At 41.6% G+C, this 22,990-nt stretch overlaps 1 protein-coding gene across 1 annotated transcript; it reads left to right on the top strand.

The window, feature by feature from the left end:
• The first annotated feature begins 7,966 nt into the window (after positions 1-7,966).
• LOC109742291 (transcription factor bHLH18) lies at positions 7,967-9,230 on the top strand. Its single transcript, XM_020301384.3, has 3 exons — positions 7,967-8,125; positions 8,222-8,710; positions 8,799-9,230. Exons 1-3 carry the CDS (start codon positions 8,093-8,095, stop codon positions 9,207-9,209), a joined length of 933 nt encoding a protein of 310 aa, XP_020156973.2. The 5' UTR covers positions 7,967-8,092; the 3' UTR covers positions 9,210-9,230.
• The last annotated feature ends 13,760 nt before the right edge of the window (positions 9,231-22,990 follow it).

The raw sequence follows: 22,990 nt of genomic DNA, 5'->3' as shown, positions 1-22,990 counted from the left end.
CACTGTGGTGGTCCAGGTGGCGTGAGTTGTGAGACAATTCCACATTGTTTTAAATGAAGGCCAAACTCGTAACTCAAATATTCGCCTCTGTGATCAGATCGTAGAAACTTTATTTTCTTGTTACGATGATTCTCCACTTCACTCTGAAATTCTTTGAACTTTTCAAATGTTTTAGACATGTGTTTCATTAAGTAAATATACCCATATCTACTCAAATCATCTGTGAAGGTCAGAAAATAACGATACCCACCGCGTGCCTCAACACTCATCGGACCGCATACATCGGTATGTATTATTTCCAATAAGTCATTGGCTCGCTCCATTGTTCCGGAGAACAGAGTTTTAGTCATCTTGCCCATGAGGCATGGTTCTCAACTATCAAATGATTCATAATCAAGTGATTCCAAAAGTCCATCTGCATGGAGTTTCTTCATGTGCTTTATACCAATATGACCTAAACGGCAGTGCCACAAATATGTTGCACTATCATTATCAACTTTGCATTTTTGGCATCAATATTATTAATATGTGTATTACTAGATTGAGATTCAATAAACCATTCACATTGGGTGTATGACCATAGAAGGTTTTATTCATGTAAATAGAACAACAATTATTCTCTGACTTAAATGAATAAACGTATTGCAATAAACATGATCTAATCATATTAATGCTCAAAGCAAACACCAAATAACATTTATTTATATTCAACACTAATCCCGAAAGTAGAGGGAGTGTGCGATGGTGATCATATCAACCTTGGAATCATTTCCAACACACATTGTCACCTCGCTTTTAACTAGTCTCTGCAACTCCTGTTTCAAGTTACTAATCTTAGCAACTGAACCGGTATCAAATACCTAGGGGTTACTATGAACACTAGTAAAATACACATCAATAACATGTATATCAAATATACCTTTGTTCACTTTTCCATCCTTCTTATCCGCCAAGTATTTGGAGCAGTTTCAGTGACCATTTCCTTCACAGTAGAAGCACTCAGTTTCAGGCTTGGGTCCAGCTTTGGGCTTCTTCACGAGAGTGGCAACTTGCTTCCCATTCTTCTTGAAGTTCCCTTTCTTTCCCTCGCCCTTTTTCTTGAAACTAGTGGACTTGTTAACCATCAACACTTGATGCTCTTTCTTGATTTCTACCTTCGTCGATTTCAGCATCGCGAAGAGCTTGGGAATCGGGTTTTTCATCCCTTGCATATTATAGGTCATCACAAAGTTCTAGTAGCTTGGTGATAGTGACTAGAGAACTCTGTCAATCACTATCTTATCTGGAAGATTAACTCCCACTTGATTCAAGCGATTGTAATACCCAGACATTCTGAGTACATGCTCACTGGCTGAGCTATTCTCCTCCATCTTGTAGGCAAAGTACTTGTCAGAGGTCTCATACCTCTCGACACGGGCATGAATCTAAAATACCAATTTTCAGCTCTTGGAACATCTCATATGCTCTCTGGCATTCAAAATGTTTTTGAAGTCCCGGTTCTAAGCCATAAAGCATGGCGCACCAAACTATCAAGTAGTCATCATATCGAGCTTGCAAAACGTTCATGACGTCTGCATTTGCTCCTGCAACAGGTTTGTCACCTAGCGGTGCATCAAGGACATAATTCTTCTGTGCAGCAATGAGGATAATCCTTAGATCACGGACCCAGTCCGCATCATTGCTACTATCATCTTTCAACTTATTTTTCTCTAGGAACATATCAAAATAAGGGAGCTATATCGCGAGCTATTGATCTACAACATAGATTTGCAAATACTATCAGGACTAACTTCATGATAAATTAAGTTTAATTAATCAAATTACTAATGAACTCCCGCTTAAATCAACATCCCTCAAGTTGTCGAAGTGATACATGATCCAAATCAACTAACCCATGTCCGATCATCATGTGAGATGGGGTAGTCATCAATGGTGAACATCTCTATGTTGATCATATCTACTATATGACTCACGTTCGACCTTTTGGTCTCCAGTGTTCCAAGGCCATGTCTGTACATGCTAGGCTCGTCAAGTTTAACCCAAGTATTCTGCATGTGTAAAACTGTCTTACACCCGTTGTATGTGAACGTAGAGTCTATCACACCCGATCATCACATGGTGTCTCGAAATGACGAACTGTAGCAACGGTGCATACTCAGGGAGAACACTTTTACCTTGAAATTTAGTGAAGGAATCATCTTATAATGCTACCAGCGTTCTAAGCAAAATAAGATGCATATAATATAAACATCACATGCAATCAAAATATGTGACATGATATGGCCATCATCATCTTGTGCTTTTGATCTTCCAAAGCATCGTCATAACCTCCATCTTCACCGGCTCGACACCTTGATCTCCATCGTTGTGTCGTGGTCGTCTCGTCAACTATTACTTCTACAACTATTGCTAACACATAGCGATAAAGTAAAGCAATTACATGGCGTTTGCATTTCATACAATAAAGAGACAACCATAAGGCTCCTGCCGGTTGCCGATAACTTACAAAACATGATCATCTCATACAATAACGTATATCACATCATGTCTTGACCATATCACATCACAACATGCTCTGCAAAAACAAGTTAGACGTCCTCTACTTTATTGTTGCAAGTTTTACGTGGCTGCTATGGGCTTCTAGCAAGAACCGTTCTTACCTACGCAAAAACCACAACGGTGTTTCATCAAGTTTGTTGTTTTAACCTTCTTCAAGGACCGGCCGTAGTCAAATTCGATTCAACTAAAGTAGGAGAAATAGACACCCGCCTGCCACCTTTATGCAAAACTAGTTGCATGTCTGTCGGTGGAACCGGTCTCATGTGCGTGGACATGTAAGGTTGATCCGGCCGGTTCATCCCACAATACCGCTGAATCAAAATAAGACGTTAGTGGTAAGCAGTATGAATATCACCGCCCGCAACTCTTTGTGTTCTACTCGTGCATATCATCTACGCATAGACCTGGCTCTGATGCCACTGTTGGGAATTGTTGCATGGAAAAAAAATATGCACACGCAATGATCTATCCATGCAGATGCATAGCAACGAGGGGGAGAGTGTGTCTACGTACCCTCGTAGACCGTAAGCGGAAGCGTATCACAACGCGGATGTAGTCGAACTTCTTCGCGCTTCAACCGATCAAGTACCGAACGCACGACACCTCTGCGTTCTGCACACGTTCAGCTCGGTGACGTCCCTCGCCTTCTTGATCCAGCAAGACATCGAGGTAGTAGATGAGTTCCGTCAGCACGACGTTGTGGTGACGGTGATGGTGAAGTGATCTTCGCAGGGCTTCGCCTAAGCACTACGAAAATATGACCGGGGGTGAACGGTGGAGGGGTGCGCCGCACAGGGCTATGCAATAGTCTGGTCTGTGCTAGGCGCCCCCTTCCCACATATATATAGGTGGGAGGGAGGGAGGAGCAGCCATAGGAGGCGTCCAAGTAGGAGGAATCCTACTTGGAGTCCCTCCCAAGCCGCACCCCCACCCCCTGCCATATATAACCGAGGGGGAAGGAAAGAGAGGGGCAGAGTGAAGGAAGTGGGAATCCTAATCCACACTTTCCTTTCCCTTCTCCCCTGTCCTTCTCCTCATTAGGCCGGCCCATATGGGGGGGCGCACCAGCCCCTTGTGGCTGGTGCGATTCCCCTCTTGGCCCATAAGGCCCATATCTTTTGCCGGGGGTGCTCGGAACCCCTTCCGGTGACCCGATAAGTACCCGGTACTCCCCGAAACACTTTCGGTGTCCGAATACCATCGTCCTATATATCAATCTTTACCTCTCGACCATTTAGAGACTCCTCTTCATGTTCGTGATCTCATCCGAGACTCCGAACAACATTCGGTCACCAAATCACATAAGTCATATAATACTATATCGTCATCGAACGTTAAGCGTGCGGACCCTATGGGTTCGAGAACTATGTAGACATGACCAAGACACCTCTCCGGTCAATAACCAATAGCAGAACCTGGATGCCCATATTGGCTCCTACATATTCTACAAAGATCTTTATCGGTCGAACCGTTATGACAACATACGTAATTCCCTTTGTCCATCGGTATGTTACTTGCCCGAGATTCGATCCTCGGTATCTTCATACCTAGTTCAATCTCATTACTGGCAAGTATCTTTACTCGTTCCGTAATACACCACCTCGTGACTAACTCCTTAGTCGTTTGCTTGCAAGCTTATGATGTGTATTACCGAGAGGGCCCAGAGATACCTCTCTGATACTTAGAGTGACAAATCCTAATCTCGATCTATGCCAACTCAACAAACACCTTCGGAGATACCTGTAGAGCATCTTTATGATCACCCAGTTACGTTGTGACGTTTGATAGCACAAAAGGCATTCCTCCGGTATCCGGGAGTTGCATAATCTCATAGTCGAAGGAATATGTATTTGACATGAAGAAAGCAATAGCAATAAAACTGAACGATCATTATGCTAAGCTAACAGATGGGTCTTGTCCATCACATCATTCTCCTAATGATGTGATCCCGTTATCAAATGACAACACATGTATATGGTTAGGAAACCTTAACCATCTTTGATCAACGAGCTAGTCTAGTAGAGGCTTATTAGGGACACGGTATTTGTTTATGTATTCACACATGTATTTAAGTTTCCGATCAATACAATTCTATCATGAATAATAAACCTTTATCATGAATAAGGAAATATAAAATAACAACTTTATTATTGCCTCTAGGGCATATTTCCTTCATGCAGTGGGCCCAGGTATTACTACGGATCGTTGTGAGATGTAGTATGTCCTATGTATAGAGTAGATCCACCTATATACAAAGTTAGGATAAAACCTATTGCTTTATGCGAAGAACTTTTAACGTCACTTATCCCAGAGATGCATGTAGGTGAGATAGGCTTGTTATACAAGTGTGGATCTTGCTAGTACATTCAATGTATTGACCCGGTGGCTGCACGTTGCGGGTATGTTTTATGAAGACTGGTCCTACGCAAGGTCTCGTGCCTCCACTCGACATGTTTCCCCGTGGTGTTGATGGAGCCTTATCAAGAACTATTATCTTAGGATTGGCTTTCGTTTCCGCCATTATAAACTCACTGTGATTGTAAGACTATTTATTTGACTAGCCTCTGGCTAGATGTTTGTAAGATTCATTTACATTCTGGATCATGTGATGTAATGAAATGATGATTTGCGGTTGGTGTCACATATGTACCGTGTATGCTGGCGATTCGGTCCATGTGATGGCATAGAACACACGGAAACCATAACCTGGAATGGTTGGTCATTACATACACTTCTTCAACCCTAAATATTTGGTTTCTTGAGGGATTCATGAGAGATTTGAGTGAGGATTCCACCCATGCATAGATCTACTCCTCCCTCTTTTGACCAACCAGATTCATGATTTTGAGCAAGTTCCAAGTTTTCCCTTCGATCGTCTTACTCTTGGGGGTTGGAGAATCCTACGAGGTAGGAGTGTTTAGTGAGAAATTAATTTGTGATTTTCCCCAAAATTTGTAAAGGTTTGGAGGGCACCTCAAAAAGCATGAAACAAGCATATCCTTCGGCCTTTTTCTATTATATAATTTTTTGCACTTTACTTTGTTGTTTTTATTATTAATAAATGGATGAACATTTTTTCTAACAAATGTCTGTTCCTTAGGTTTAATGCATGTACCAAGAGTAAATTGGGACTTCCTCTTGATACAACATCTTATTTTACCAGATCATGTTGCCATGTTGATGATAGAAAAAGTTCCACTGGAACAACTTGCAAGGAAAGTCCGTGTTGATTCCTTCGCCAGTGAGTAAAACTAATTGTAAACCCACAAGTCTTACTTTTATATATCTGTGATAACAGTATCGTCTTCCAAGATTCAATTATGATATCCTGACAACTCTAAAGACCAGTCTTCTCGATTGTTTACTTCCATTGGAGCCATTTGGTTTAGTTGTACATTTGACAAAAATATTCAGATACGATCCGAATGCAATGTGCCAACAAGATGGTCCTATAGCACAAGTTGACGCACGCATGAGTACTCAAGCACGAATACCTCCTCAAAGTTTGCTAACCGGTTGTTTAGGTAAGTTAAGCCGAAATGGTCCTTAATCATGGCATTTGCATGTGGTTGTAGTTTGTGTAGCTAATCCAAGTTGCCCAGTGGAGTAACTTGTTGATGCTGGCAATCCAGTGGTGCACTGGACCTGCTAAAAACGCCATGAAAAACGATGGAGTAGTACAGACTAGAGTTTTATGTTGTGCTACTGTTGATCAAGTTGGCCATGTTAGTCTATAAATGTAGTCAACTGCATGCCTAATTAATGATTGAGCCATGTGGTTTTGGGAGATGAGCAATTTAGAATTACAAGAAGCCACTAAATCTAGGCAAGCAAATTGCATCATAATGTCATGCAGCCAAGTTGCTCCTGGCAGCAATGTTAGCCAGCCGAAAGGCGACACCAAAGCTTAAGCTTGTTGTTTCTTTTTTAAATAGTATTGCAGGATGTTTAATATCGAATTATATACCACTCCCTCCGTTCACAAATATAAAATGTTTTAACTTTTTTTCTGAAACGGGTGTATATAGACACATTTTAGTGTGTTTGTTCACTCATTTCAGTCCATTTGTAGTCCATATTGAAACATCTTATATTTGTAAATGGAGGGAGTATATATTACGAACATGATGGTGATTCCTGGTTACCACATCCACATGATTTTAGCTTCAAGAAGATTGGTTTGAACATGAAGATGATGCATCCTACCCTATAGCAGTCAGAATCAGAATGACACCTGAATGAAAAATACACAATTCCTGGTGACATTTACCAAAACTCCAAAATGCAAGCATGCAGGTGAAACATTTTACATTTAGATGGTTAGGTACCCACTGTCCAACATCAATTTTTTTGCCTCACCTGAGACGGCACCTGGGTCAGATTTGCTGGCTTTTGCATGTGGATCAGACCAAATACTCCAAGTTGCGCAAGCAAACAACATGCTAGCATATATGTAATCTAGTGGCTTAACGCCCTAACCTCGTTGATAGGATCAAGACGGCAGAACAAATGAGTCATCTGTCCTCTTCTCGCGCCTTCTTCAGGCTTGGACTTTCCAGCCAGTTGGTCCGGAACAGTTGTCTTCTACTATTTGCGCTTTGATTTGAAGCAACTTTCTTGGGATTTGCTCCTGTAATCTAAAAAGCTTGCAGATTCAGCATAAAAAAGGCCGCGCCATTATCGCGTGGATCTCCTAACCAATTAACAAAATGATATGGCATTGTTATATTACAGTATATTATTATTATGCACACTGGTGGAGTTTCATAAACTGTGCTTGCCCTCCAACGCCATCGGAACAAGTCAGGTCCCTCCAGAAATGTCGGCGTCACTTCAACCTACTCTGCACACCCTTCACAAAACTGTCCCGATCACTCCAACAACAAATCAAATCAACCGATCATTCCACAAACAAACACACTCGCGCGCGTACTGATTCAGTAGAACTGCCGATCCATCCATCAATGTAACAACTGCTCAACTTATTTGCAGTTGTCGTGTACTCCCTCCGTAAAGAAATATAAGAGCGTTTAGAGGGAGTACTTTCTAGTGAACCTACTGAAAATTGATGACCTCGTCGGTCAAGCATCCATGCACACTTTCAATCCAAGTGTCACTGTCAGCGAACCTACTGAATCTTCAGACAGGTCTTGTTTACAAACCAGTTTCAGATAACAAATCCTCCGAGTGGAATTAGGATCTTGAGAGATCGGAGCTGTGATGTCAACACTAACGCGTACGGTGGAGCGGACCAAACGTGCAAGTACCTTGACCTTATCTGCGAGTGCATGGAGCACGTGAACGCCTTCTTCTCAACAGCACCAGCCGGAAGTTCACACCACTATATATGCCTGTTTCTTCTGCTTGTACACACGACAGCAAGTCAAGAAAGAAGAGCCGGCCGGGAAGAGAAACAGAGGTTTGAGGCATGTCTTCACCACAAATTCTACTTCTCTATAAGCTTGGTTCTCCTCTGCGCTTGTGAGCGTATGTTTAACTGTCAAGCTCTTCTTCTGTGGGCAGGTGGCCAGTAATGGAGCAACCAAATCAATGGCTGACGCAGACGGTAAGCGCATTTGGTCCTAATTACCTGTGGCATCGGAAAGTTAACATGCTGTGAATTTAAGGTGGTATAAGCTCTTCTTGCAATGGCTGGTTTCAGGAACAGGAGGAGCTGGCGTACATGTACCAGCAAGAAGGGGATCCCGTCACCGTGCCCGGCATGGAGCAGCAGTTCGCGGAGCCACCGCTGCCTGGCCATCAGGAGCAGTACTACACCACGTCGCCGATGGCGACCCCGTCGTTCCATCCATCTCGCAGCTCCGATCTCCCGAGCTTTGGTGGCTCGTCGTCGTTGCCGAACCTGCCGTTCGGATTGGCGACGGTGAAGAACGAGCTGGGGCAGCCGTCGCCGCCGCCGCCATCGTCCAACTTCCTCTCCTTCGGCGCTGGCCAGGCTGGCACCCTCAACTTCTCCGGAGGCGCCTGGCAGCACGACGGCGTCGAAGGGACGATGCAGCTGCAGGCGCCGGAGAGGCGGAGCAGGGCGCCGGCGAACGCGCAGGAGCACGTCATCGCCGAGCGCAAGCGGCGGGAGAAGCTGCAGCAGCAGTTCGTGTCCTTGGCCACCATCGTCCCCGGCCTCAAGAAGGTGCGTGATAAGACAACGTGGCTGCATTCATGTGGTGACCAACTGCCCGTAGCGAGCTTAATTAGTTACCCTTCGCCATTGTTTTCAGACAGACAAGATCTCTCTGCTGGGGAGCACCATCGACTACGTGAAGCAGCTGGAGGACAAGGTGAGGGCCCTGGAGAAGCAAGGCTCGCGGAGGTCGTCGGAGTCCACCACCGTCTTCGAGAGCAAGTGCCGCATATCCGCCGCCGACAACGACGCAGCAGGACCCAGCGGGTCCGAGGACGCGGCCGAGGACTCGAGCCCGGCCGTCGAGGCTATCATCCGGGGGAACACGGCGCTCCTGAAAATCTGCTTCAAGGAGAGGAGAGGGGTGCTGGTGATGGTCCTCTCCGAGCTCGAGAACCAGGGCCTCTCCATCATAAACACCAACGTCGTCCCGTTCACCGACTCCTGCCTCAACATCACCATCACGGCCAAGGCAAGGCCTCTCTCCATTGCGCAAATGCGGTTGTAACTTGCAAGAAAATAAGCTTCCAATGCATGATCAGAAGATTGACATGTTCGGTTTTGTGCAGATCGAAGAGGGCTTTTCGTCAGCGGCTGAGCTCGTGAGGAACCTGACCGTGGCTCTCAGATGTTTCAGCTGAAAGTAGAACGGAAGCGATTTGTATAGATCTTTAATTTCTGATTTCTGAGTTTGGTCACGGGGTCCATTTCTACCAGTGTTGTGTGAAGTCTGTAACAATTTCAGTTTACCATTTATGTGACTAACCAGATCTCTTTTTTTAGAAATAGAGGAGGACCCCCGGCCTCTGCATCTAAACAATGCATGCAGTCACTTTATTAATTATTCACATAAAACCTTATAAAGCCATACAACAGTAAGATTAAAGCCACTGTCTAGGCAACATCTGTCGCTACTCCTATTCAGTTGACGTAGGGATGCTGATAGTTTGGGCCTAATACCAAACAGACCTCGCAGCCAAACCTAACATCTAAGACCTGAGGTTCCAATCAGGACGCCTGCCGGGTATGGGGCACCCACCAGTCCGGCGCACTCCTCAACCAGGACGCCTGCCGGGTATGAGGCCGCCGCAGCCACCTGCCACCAATCCATCTTCAGAGTTGTATTGTTGCATCTACCGTGCCAGGTCTCGCTGCCATCGACGCCACCACGACGCCAGACAGTGGCGTCCTCCTGCGCGAGTCCATCCACACACGCCCGGCGCTGAAACTCCGCAGTGCCACGCCGCCGGGATCCGTCGTCGGCCTTGCGGTAGATGAAACCCCGCTCCTCCTCGTCCCCTCCAGCCAGCTCCTGCTCCAAAACGATGCCCTCAGGAGGGAGCACGCCATCGAAGGCGTTGTCATCGTTCGATCCGGTAGACCCAGATCTAGGGTTTCCCCAGGAACATCCCGATCATGTTGACGCAGTTTGCAACGACGATGCCTCAACAGTGGGCGTCGGAGACGCCGTCATCGTCCGCCATGACCGAAGTCGGCGCGATTTTCACCGGAAGTAGCGCCACCACGATCTCGACGCTGATTGGATCCGAGCACACCCTCGCCATGTAGACGTATGGTGTCATTGGAAAGCCGGTTGAGGACCTCCGGCCGCCCCACCCCGGCCCCATCACGCGGCACCGCTGGCCATAGCCGAACCACGACGGATCTGGCCGGGACGCCAGATCCGGAGCAACCGCCGCCACCCAACACCCGGCCAGGCAAGCCAACGACTCAACCCACCGGCCATGGGGGAAACGGCCGTCGCCGCACGCCAGGGTCGCCGCCCTGACCGCGCCGGTTGAAGACGAAGGCGCCAACGCGAGATCGATCCAGACGACCTGAATCCCTCGCGCACGACCCCGGTCAGCCACGCAGAACCTCCTCGCCGCGCTGATGAGAGGTTCACCGCCGGATCCACCGCGCCGGCTTCCGCCGCCATGCCGCAAGCAGGCCACGCCGTCCAGGGCAACGTGCCACCGCGAGGAGAAGAGTGCCCTGCCGTTGCCGTCCTCCGAGGCGGGCTTCGCCCGTTGGCCTCCTCCGGCAGCGGCCAGGCCGCGGGCCGCAGATGCGAGGGACGGGGCGGCGGCGGCTAGGGTTCGCTCGTGCCGCCCCCCCGGAGAGCGACGCGAGCGTTAGTTAGGATCTCCTCCTCTGATTTCGTGTTCTAATGTATTCTGTTGACTAAAATGTCCCACATGCGATGATTGTTCTAATGTGGATTCCCCGCAGAAACAACACCTCTGAACCCCCCCCCCCCCCCCTCTAAGAAAGGGCATGATGGTCATATTTTAGAAACTTTTTGCCCGTCGTATACGTAATTACGTATACACTACAGAGAACGGGCGCACTCCCCCTCCGGCAACCAACCAGCCACCGTTAGGCAGCGTGATAACATACCTCAATCTCATTCTTTTCTTCTTCTTCTGTTTTCTTTTTTCTTGTTGCCTTTTTCTCGTTTTTTCAAACAGTTTTGTTCTTTCTTTCCTTTCTTTCTTGTTTTTCAAACAGTCTTGTTTGGTCTTTATATTTTATATTTTTGTTTTTCGATTTATTTTCTTTTTTATGTTCCTTTTATGTTTTCCTTTTTCTTCTGCAATGTGTGAACTTTTTTCAGTGTCGCTTTTAAAAAAATCAATGAATTATTTTTAAAATTTGTGAACATGTCTTCAAAATTGATGAACCTTTTTAAAATTCATGAAAAAAATATTGATGAACTTTGTTTTAAAATCGATGAACCTTCTCGAAATGGATGAACATTTTTCAAAATCAACGAACCTGTTTTTCAAAATCGATGAATTTTTTTCAAAATGAATGATTTTTTTAAGTCGACAAACTGCTTTTTTTCAAGATTGATGAAGTTTTTTCAAATACTTAAACTTTTTTTTCCTAAATCCATGAAATTTTTCTCAATTCATTGTATTTTCAATTTGTGTACATTTTGCAAATCCGCGAACATCTTTTCAAATCCATAAACTTTTCCAGAGAGATGAACTGTTTTTTTCAAAGTTAATGGTCAATGGTCAGCTTGTCGCCCAGGTCAACCATGAAGAATTTTTTTTGCCGAACCACAAAGAAGTGATTAAGCGTATGATGTTTACGAAGTTCAAAATTTTGTTCGCTCTTTTAAAAAAATGTTTGTGTTTCGAGATTCTGAGGGGATTTGAAAGATAGAAACATTTTTTGAAATTTCTATACAATTTTATTAAATGTGAATATTTGTATTTCTTGTTTTTTTAAAGCGAACATTGTTTGAAATTTTGAACAAATGTCTGTGCATGGCGTCATCTATTTGAGGTGTTCCTAGTCAGCGCTTTAAGCGCTAGTTAGGAAGCTGGCGCTCGAGCGCATGCCAGCGGGCACAACTGAATATTGTGCAAGCTCGCTCGCCCGCTGGCTTTGAAAACAGTTCATGAATTTGAAAAAGTTAAGAAGTTTAAAATACAGTTCATGAATTTGAAAATTGTTTACGAGTTAAATTTTAAAAAGATCATGAATTTGAAAAACATTCACAAGTTCGAAAAAAGTTTGTAAATATGAATATTGTTATGATTTAAAATTTTAAAAGATAATGACTTCGGAAACATTTACGAATATGAAAAAATGAGTAATTTTTTAAAAAAATTCATGAATTTCAAAAAAAGTTCAAGAGTTTGGAAAATGTTCATAAATTTGGAAATAGTTTGCGGATTTGAAAAAATGTTTCATGATTTTCCTAAAAGTTCACAAACCCAAAGTAAAGTTCATGAAAAAGGGGAAAAAGAAAGAGCAAAAACTGTGCATGAAAAAACCAAAAGAAATATCTCCTGCAAAAGCCATGCAGAACCAAAACCGGAAATGTGGACAACAAGAAGAAAAAGAAGTGGAAGTATACGCAACAACTTACCTATCTGAGCTGGTAGATGTAGTCGAGCATAAACCTGTTGGTACTGAGTTTGAATCTCAAGTGTTGCAATATTTTTTGAAGCTAAAAAGGAATAAAAATGTAAATGGGCCGAGCCCAGGAGAAAGCCTATAACCTAGTCCAAATAGGAGTTGAGCTACTATACGACGTATACATACAAAAGTGGATATGATTTGTGAAAGGTCTATATTGCCCTTTATGCGTTTAGTGGAGGGAGTGTATCGAAGCAGGACTCAACAAACAAATGTTCTAATCTGAAAGAAAAATGGGTAAATGAATGTCGAAACTTATGAATTCCTATATACCTCTCATAGCGGGGGTGAATGCTTCCAACAATAGTCTTTTCGGAGCATCGCTTTTTTCTCCAAACCTCCATGAATATCATTTCATCACAAAAATTTGTACATGGGTGAAGAATTCATCAATCTTATACTTCATAATTGCAATTTCTGGATTTTTTTTGCTCTATAGTGGGCTTGGGGTACAAGCACCCTCCTAACTATCCATCCGTTGGTTGCTTCTTCTATTTTCTAGGTTTTTTTTTGTTTACTCGTGTTTGTTTGTTCTGTCCTATTTTCCATTTTGAGGAGTATGTGAATATTTTTCAAAATTATATGAATACCTTCTCTAATATGTATGAACAACAATTCTCAAATATGTGAACTTTTAAAATACATATTTATTTTCTTTTATATCCATGATTTGTTTTATAAATGAGATGAATATTCTTTATTCATGTATATCTCTATTATTAGAAGGAGGTTGGTCGTTGTAAGTTCCTCTCCACCCCTGCCCCTCCTTCGTTTGGTTCTTCCCCTCATGTACGCCACACCTCCCATGTCCTTTATAACTCAATCAAATCAAATTTTACCAAAACATCAACTAAATTAAAACTTTCCTTGTGGCCCCCTACCCATACTTAAATGGAATCCAATCTTACCAGAATCTCAACTAAAATTTCCCTATGTTCCCCTATCCATACCCAAATCAAATTAAATCTTACCAAAACCTCAACTAAATCGAAACTTTCATTTTCTTTCCCAACCCATACTCAAATCAAATTAAATACTACCAAAATTTATAGTACAGTACCTATAAGGTATATGTCAGACATGATTGATGTTGAACTATGGCCCGTTACAACGCATAGGCAATTAGCTACTGAATGTTTACATGTAGGTACATGGACATTTTTACTTTCTATATACAATATTTTCCAAATATTTAGTTCAATTTAATTCTTATTCTTAAAAAATATTTAGAAGGTAGAAATAATATTTGGCTTTATTAGAAAAATAAAAATAGTACGAGCTATAGGTCGCCCCATTGATCGACACATTGTGGATTCCTCTATGCGTCTCTCCTTGTCGGAGCTCCCCTGAGACTCTTTTAGTCATTTCGCCTCTTGCATATCCTGGAGTGGAAATTGGACCTCACTCAAGATTCCGCATAAATCCACCGAGATCTATTTTTCCCTTTTAGAAGAAAAACTAAAATCACTAGTTAGGATAGTGAACCAATGATCGTGTCCTCATGCCGTGCTTTCTATTTGACGCTCTTTGTGTCTAAATGTAGAGGAAACACACACACCAACAACACTTGAAGAACAACATGGTCGGCCCAATTAGGCAGCGTACAAAGAGGTGGGGTTACAGGTTTTGAGATGGCTCCATCTCTGGCTTTTGTTAATTTTAGGAGTCTTCTAAAATGTATCAAACTGACTTATTTCACTTTCTGGGTTTTTTTCTCCACCGTTTTATTGGCTTATTTTTTTGTTTTTATTCGTTTTTGCTTTCCTTTTCCTTTAATTTTTATTTTCCTTTTCCTATTTTCTATTTTCTTTTTCTTTTTCTGCTTTGTTCAATTTATTTTTTGTCTTTCAAACATTATTTCCATATTTAAAATATGTTCAAGTTTTATGAAAAATATTCATATTTCCAAAAATGTTAGCATTTTCAAAAATTGTTCAGATTATTCAAAACATGTACATAGTTTTTTAAAATTATATTTTTATTTTCTAAAACTATGTTCACGATATTCAAAAAATGTTTATGCTTTCAGAATTTCATAATTTATAAACGCTTCATTTATAAACAAAATGTTCATGTTTTTCGAAAAATGTTCTCATTTACAGAAAAAATGTTTGGGATTTAAAAAATGTACATATTCCATAAACTGTTCAAAATTTAAAAAGTGATCGCGTCTTCAAATATGTTTATCGTTTCAAAAAAGTTCTCCTTTTCAAAGAATATTTTCTTTTTCAAAAAAATTTCAGGATTTCAAAACAATATTACAATTTCAAAAAATGTAAGTGCTTTTGCAGAAAATAATCAAGTTTAAAAGACTGTTCACGAATTAAAAAAACATGTTTCTAAAAAATCCAAATTTCAAAATATTCACGTTTATGAAATTTTCGTTTTAAAAAATATTCTAGTTTTTCAAACTGAGTAAGAATCGAACAAAAAAAAAGACGCAACAGTAATTGACATTCCACAGTGTGTCGGTGGAGGTCTGGCCCAGTTAGGGCATGCCGGTGCTAAGCTCAGGCTGTTTGCAGAAACACGCATCCAATAGGTGCTCCGACCTCATCATACCTATAATCAACGCGAGTAGAGGAGCAATCGCACAGCTCGCTTGCTAGTGCCACGGCTAATCTCATGGTTTCGGTATATTTCCTTATTTCCTTGCTCGGCTATAGTAGCTAAGATGGAAAGCCTCCAGAAACCCATTACAAAAAAAAAAGCCTCCGGGGTGCATCCACACCTGGTTTTAAGCTGGCTTTTCTATTTCTCTCGGCAAATATTATCATTTCACTAACTTTAAAAATATGCTAAGCAGTCTAAATAAACAGGAAAAAATATAAACGGTCGTATGCATAAAATTCATCGCATATTTCTAGTCCCACAGTTTAAACGTGAAACATTGTTTATTTTCAAAAAACAAAACTAGAGTTTAAATTTTTCATAAATAACAAAAAATCAAATATTTTTAAATTATGTAGAAAATTGTAAATGCTCTCAAACTTAAATTGTTCTGACAAATTCTGAAAAAGATCCACAATTTAAAACATGTTCGTATATTAAATATTATTCACAAATTAGAAAATAGATTCAACAATTATATAGGGTACATTTACATAAATTTTCAAATGTTATCATGCATTTAAATTTTTTAAATGTTTATTAAGAAATGCTTGTGATATATAAAAATATAAAATGTATATGAAAATTAGACATTTAAAATATTTTTTTAAATGTTAATAATATATTTGAAAAATGTTAAACATAGATAAAAATGTTCCTGATGTATATGAAAAATGTACAGTGTGTACAAAAAAGTATACATTACAACGTATATTTAAAAAATGTTAGATCTATTTTAAAGTGTTAAAATGTGTATATATAATTGTTCCTGATGTATATGAAAAATGTACATTGTGTGTGAAAAAAGTAGACATCAAAAACATATATTTGTTAAATAAATGTAGTGCATTTGAAAAAAAATTAGAATGCATAATATTAATGTTTCAAATGTGTATAGAAAAATTACACTATGTAGGAAAAATAGGCATAAAACATATATATATCATAAAAATGTTAATCATGTATTTAAAAACATTAAACATGTGTATAAAATGTTCCTTATTTATACAAAAAATGTACAATGTATTAAAAAAGTAGACATCAAAGCCATATATTTGACAAGGCTATTAATCAAGTATTCAAAAAATGTTGAACATGTACAAAACAATGTTTCATTTATTTGAAAAAAGGTTAAATGTGTATTAAAAAATATTCGCGATGTATACGGAAAAAAATATTGTGTGTCAGAAAAATGCTTATTGCCATTAAAAGATGTTCACCATGTATATGAAAATTCTAACCATGTATTCAAAAAAGTGTTCAAAACATATATATTACGAAATACATACATCATGTATTTTAAAAATGTTCAACAAATATTAAATGTTTCACGTGTACATAAAAAATGTACATTGTGTATTAAAAAAAAGTAGACATGGTTTTAGACAAAGAAGGAACCTATGAAAACTGACAAAGACACAAACAGAAACGAGGAAAATCAATAAAAACCAAAAAGAAGCAAATAAAAGCAAAACAGAAAAGAAAAAAGAAAAAACTAAGAAACCCAATGAAAAGAATGGAAGAGTGAACCAAAAAGAAAAAGAAAAAAGGAATAAAAATGAAGAAAAAGAAAGAAAGAAAAGAAACAAGGAACTGGAAGAAATCATAGAAAAAAAAACAAAAAAACAAAAAAACACAGTGAAAACTAAGAAATAAACAAAGAATAGAAACAAAGGAATGTTCACAATTTCTATAATAAGTTCAAAAAAAATAAAACTTTCACATTCTTCAATGTATGTCTTTTTTTAGCAAAAGGGGTTTCACTTTTTTAAAATATTCACAATTCTTGAAATTACTTTAAAAAACAATCATGTATTTATAAGAAATAAAACACAAACCACTTGGAAAACTGCAAAACAGAAACAAAACAACAGAGTGAAAATCACCAACAATCCGTGTAAACGATAATGCACAAAGAAAATAACTAGTGGCACAAACTGGTTGACCCATGCATGTCACTCCGTATATTCACTCGGCATTTTGTCACACAGGGCGACAAACATGAGATATCGGTCCGGGTATAAATTAGTGGCATAGTTCATGCGCGTCAGCAGTCATGATGACCAAGCTAGTGGACCATCGTGCTGGATTGATGGCCTACAAGACACATAGGGCAGCGTAGCACCTTCGTGTAAGTATTCCAGATAGTAATCGTCCAGATGAAGAGTAGAGGGGGGTACTTATGAGTAGTGTTTCTGTCACACATAAGTTGTCACAAGTCTTATGTGAAGTAATTGTTTATGATTCTGCATACGCTATTACTGTCCTTTGACTTTGAGACAAATAAACTAGACTAAAGAATGTGATGGGTCGCTGCGGCAGAGATTATATCGAATTAGAAGTAAAGAACATACGATAAAATACTAAAAGTGAAAGTGTTTTCCTGTAATAGAGACATTAGGTGTCGAGAAACTTTATATCATGGTATACCTCAAGTGTACCCGTACGATGGTAATTCCAGTTACCTCGTATCACGGTTTTAGTATTTGATTTGTTTGTTCTATAGGCGGATCACTCTAGGTTATGGAACTCCTCCACGCGGGATGACATTCCATGCTATGGTCCTGCTTCGACGTTGCCACAACAAGGCCTCCACAATTAAGATTGTTAAATCAGAACCATGCATTAAGCTCGGTTGTTCACCGTACATATCGTCTTCGATCCTCATATATGTCTTTACCTGTCACCTGGAGGTCACGAATTCACTAAACAATATGTGTTACCTATGTAGGTCGTTAGACCATGTTGCTTGGGCCCTTAAATTGGACAACACGCATAGTGCTCACCATAATATGACAACTTACTAGGCAAATCATAAGACTACAAACATGAATGACGACATATAAAATAGGTACAAATAAACATTACCATTCACCTACATCTCCCACGCCTAGGGGGACTACTCACACATAGGAAGATAATAACCAATCATCATAGAGAATAGTTCCACGAAAACCATATGAATAATACCGTGAAGATCCACAATATGAATGATTCAACAAGTATCAATCTCCAAATGAGTATGAATAGAGTTATACACCCTGATCTTACAACTTGGAATTCCTCATACAATGGTGACCAGGCACTGAAATAAATGTGAAGATGAAAGAACAAATCAAGAAAGATCTCCGATGTTTCTTCTTCTCCGGATCTCTTCTCTGTCTGTTCTGAACGAAATGGCAGCGGCTAGGTCTCCCTGATGCCCTACTGCCTTTCATAGAAGTTATTCCTGCAGACGAGGGGAGGGGGCAGCAGCACCTGGTACGACCGCTCGTACGCGCGCTTGCACTCATACCGTTGACCGTCTTGCGCTTTGTTACCGCTGGTTGATGACCCACAAGTATAGGGGATCTATCGTCCTTTCGATAAGCAAGAGTGTCAAACCCAACGAGGAGCAGAAGGAAATGATAAGCAGTTTTCAGCAAGGTATTCTCTGCAAGTACTGAAATAAGTGGTAACAGATAGTTTTGTGATAGGATAATTTGTAACGAGCAACAAGTAACAAAAGTAAATAAAGTGCAGCAAGGTGGCCCAATCCTTTTTGTAGCAAAGGACAAGCCTGGACAAACTCTTATATAAGGAAAAGCGCTCCCGAGGACACATGGGAATTATCGTCAAGCTAGTTTTCATCACGTTTGAAAGATCGTGGATGTCGCCTAGAGGGGGGGTGAATAGGCGCTTTAAAATAATTACGGTTTAGGCTTGAACAAATGCGGAATAAACCTAGCGGTTAATTTGACAAGCACAAAACCTACAACAACTAGGCTCACCTATGTGCACCAACAACTTATGCTAAGCAAGATAAACAACTAAGTGATAGCAAGATATATGACAAGAAACAATATGGCTATCACAAAGTAAAGTGCATAAGTAAAGGGTTCGGGTAAGAGATAACCGAGGCACGCGGAGACGACGATGTATCCCGAAGTTCACACCCTTGCGGATGCTAATCTCCGTTTGGAGCGGTGTGGAGGCACAATGCTCCCCAAGAAGCCACTAGGGCCACCGTAATCTCCTCACGCCCTCGCACAATGCAAGATGCCGTGATTCCACTAAGGGACCCTTGAGGGCGGTCACCGAACCCGTACAAATGGCAACCCTTGGGGGCGGTCACCGAACCCGTCAAGCGGTACTACCGCTGCCACCGCGGTACTACCACTTGACGCTACAAGCGGTACTACCGCTGCCACCGCGGTACTACCGCAGGGAAGAAAAACAGAACTGCCATAACTTCTGCATATGAGCTCCGAATTGAGCAAACTCAAGCTTGTTGGATAGAGGAAGACGAGTAGCATCAAAACAACGACATGAGGGGAGGTATGCCAACAAATAGAGGAGTGAAACCTCCAACCGAGAAGAACCGGCATATAGGATCAACACTACTAGCAAATAGGATCTGAACATATGATCTTCCACCAAATAAACCAACTAGCATCAACTACAAGGAGTAATCAACACTACTAGCAACCTACTAGTACCAATCCCGGACTTAGAGACAAGAATTGGATACAAGAGATGAACTAGGGTTTTGAGAGGAGATGGTGCTGGTGAAGATGTTGATGGAGATTGCCCTCTCCCGATGAGAGGAGCGTTGGTGATGACGATGGCGATGATTTCCCCCTCCCGGAGGGAAGTGTCCCCGGCAGAACAGCTCTGCCGGAGCCCTAGATTGGTTCCGCCAAGGTTCCGCCTCGTGGCGGCGGAGTCTCGTCTCGAAAGGTTGCTTATGATTTTTTCCTCGACGAAAGACTTCATATAGCAGAAGATGACCACCGGAGAGCCAACAGGGGGCCCATGAGGCAGGGGGGCGCGCCCAGGGGGGTAGGGCGCGCCCCCCACCCTCGTGGCCAGGTGGGGCCCCCTCTGACGTACTTCTTGCGCTCAATATTTTTTATTATTTCCAAAAATAACTTTCGTGGAGTTTCAGGACTTTTGGAGTTGTGCATAATAGGTCTCTAATATTTGCTCCTTTTCCAGCCCAGAATTCCAGCTGCCGACATTCTCCCTCCTTATGTAAACCTTGTAAAATAAGAGAGAATAGGCATAAGTATTGTGACATAACGTGTAATAACAGCCCATATGTAACACCCCGCATGTGACTTGCCATATTTGTAACTCCGACTCTTGCCATTTTCGGCTATGTGTTATGATATTCTCTCCGTGGTCGGGTTTTGTCTTTCGTTTTGCATTTTGTTCATGTCATGCTTTTCATATCATGTCATCATGTGCATTGCATTTGCATACATGTTCGTCTCTTGCATCCGAACATTTTCCCCGTTGTCCGTTTTGCAATCCGGCGCTCCTATCTCCTCCGGTGCACCCCTCTTGTTTTCTTTCGTGAGCGGGTGTCAAACATTCTCGGAATGGACCGAGGCTTGTCAAGTGGCCTTATTATACCACCCGGAGACCACCGGTCATGTTTCGTTCCATTTGGAGGTCGTTTGGTACTCCAACGGTTAACCCAAGAATTTGCTCCTTTTCCAGCCCAGAATTCCAGCTGCCGACATTCTCCCTCCTTATGTAAACCTTGTAAAATAAGAGGGAATAGGCATAAGTATTGTGACATAACGTGTAATAACAGCCCATATTGCAATAAATATCGATATAAAAGCATGATGCAAAATGGACGTATCAACTCCCCCAAGCTTAGACCTCGCTTGTCCTCAAGCGGAAGCCGATAACGATAAATATGTCCACATGTTTAGAGGTAGAGGTGTCGATAAAATAAAATACGGACATGAGGGCATCATGATTATTCTCATAACAGCAACATAAATGGATATTGTCATATGACTTCTTATGCTCAAGTAATAATCTATTCACAATGCCGAGTATGAATCAGAAACTTTATTGAGAACTAAAAAACAATAATCTCAGTCATTGAAGCAATTGCAATTTATCATAACATCAGAAAGAGTCTATGTCAGAGCTTTCTAGCAAGTCCACATACTCAACTATCATTTAGTCTTTCATAATTGCTAACACTCACGCAATACTTGTGGTTACGGAGTTTTAATCGGACACAGAGAAAGATAGGGGCTTATAGTTTCGCCTCCCAACCTTTTACCTCAAGGGTAATGTCAACAATAATAGCTCATGCCGACTTACATCCAATTAGATATATCTATCAGGATCTTTCCAACACCGTGTGCTTGCCAAAGGATAAAATGTAAAAAGGAAAGGTGAAGATCACCATGACTCTTGCATAAGGAAGAAGATAATAATAAAAGATAGGCCCTTCGCAGAGGGAAGCAGAGGTTGCCATGCGCTTTCAGGGTTGGATGCAGAAAATCTTAATACAAAAGAACGTCACTTTATATTGCCCCTTGTGATATGAACCTTTATTATGCAGTCCGTCGCTTTTATTTCTTCCACATCACAAGATCGTATAAAGCTTATTTCCTCCACACCAATCAATCATACATATTTAGAGAGCAATTTTTATTGCTTGCACCGATGACAACTTACTTGAAGGATCTTACTCAATCCATAGGTAGGTATGCTGGACTCTCATGGCAAAACTGGTTTAAGGGTATTTGGAAGCACAAGTAGTATCTCTACTTGGTGCAAAGAATTTGGCTAGCATGAGGGGGAAAGGCAAGCTCAACATGTTGGATGATCCATGACAATGTTGGAAATATGCCCTAGAGGCAATAATAAATGGTTATTATTATATTTATTTGTTCATGGTAATTGTCTATTATTCATGCTATAATTGTATTGTCCGGAAATCGTAATACATGTGTGAATACATAGACCACAATGTGTCCCTAGTAAGCCTCTAGTTGACTAGCTCGTTGATCGACAGATAGTCATGGTTTCCTGACTATGGACATTGGATGTCATTGATAACGGGATCACATCATTAGGAGAATGATGTGATGGACAAGACCCAATCCTAAGCATAGCATAAAAGGTCGTGTAGTTTCGTTTGCTAGAGCTTTTCCAATGTCAAGTATCTTTTCCTTAGACCATGAGATCGTGCAACTCCCGGATACCGTAGGAGTGCTTTGGGTGTGCCAAACGTCACAACGTAACTGGGTGACTATAAAGGTGCACTACGGGTATCTCCGAAAGTGTCTGTTGGGTTGGCACGGATCGAGACTGGGATTTGTCACTCCGTGTGACGGAGAGGTATCTCTGGGCCCACTCGGTAATGCATCATCATAATGAGCTCAATGTGACTAAGGCGTTAGTCACGGGATCATGCATTGCGGTACGAGTAAAGAGACTTGCCGGTAACGAGATTGAACAACGTATTGGGATACCGACGATCGAATCTCGGGCAAGTAACATACCGATTGACAAAGGGAATTGCATACGGATTGATTGAATCCTCGACACCGTGGTTCATCCGATGAGATCATCGTGGAACATGTGGGAGCCAACATGGGTATCCAGATCCCGCTGTTGGTTATTGACCAGAGAGGCGTCTCGGTCATGTCTGCATGTCTCCCGAACCCGTAGGGTCTACACACTTAAGGTTCGGTGACGCTAGGGTTGTAGAGATATATGTATGCGGAAACCCGAAAGTTGTTCGGAGTCCCGGATGAAATCCCAAACGTCACGAGAGGTTCCGGAATGGTCCAGAGGTGAAGAATTATATATAGGAAGTCCAGTTTCGGCCACCGGGAAAGTTTCGGGGGTTACCGGTATTGTACCGGGACCACCGGAAGGGTCCCGGGGGTCCACCGGGTGGGGCCACCTATCCCGGAGGGCCCCGTGGGCTGAAAGTGGAAGGGA

The sequence above is a fragment of the Aegilops tauschii genome, chromosome 4, assembly GCF_002575655.3.
Source record: "Aegilops tauschii subsp. strangulata cultivar AL8/78 chromosome 4, Aet v6.0, whole genome shotgun sequence".
NCBI classification, from domain to species: Eukaryota; Viridiplantae; Streptophyta; class Magnoliopsida; order Poales; family Poaceae; genus Aegilops; species Aegilops tauschii.
This window is presented reverse-complemented; position numbering and strand designations above follow the sequence as displayed.

Excerpts from the sequence above, each read along its gene's own strand:
- LOC109742291 (XM_020301384.3), top strand. The coding sequence starts at position 8,093 with ATGGAGCAACCAAATCAATGGCTGACGCAGACG. Across the intron at positions 8,126-8,221 it reads ATCAATGGCTGACGCAGACG|GAACAGGAGGAGCTGGCGTA; the intron begins GTAAGCGCATTT and ends GGCTGGTTTCAG. Across the intron at positions 8,711-8,798 it reads TCGTCCCCGGCCTCAAGAAG|ACAGACAAGATCTCTCTGCT; the intron begins GTGCGTGATAAG and ends CATTGTTTTCAG.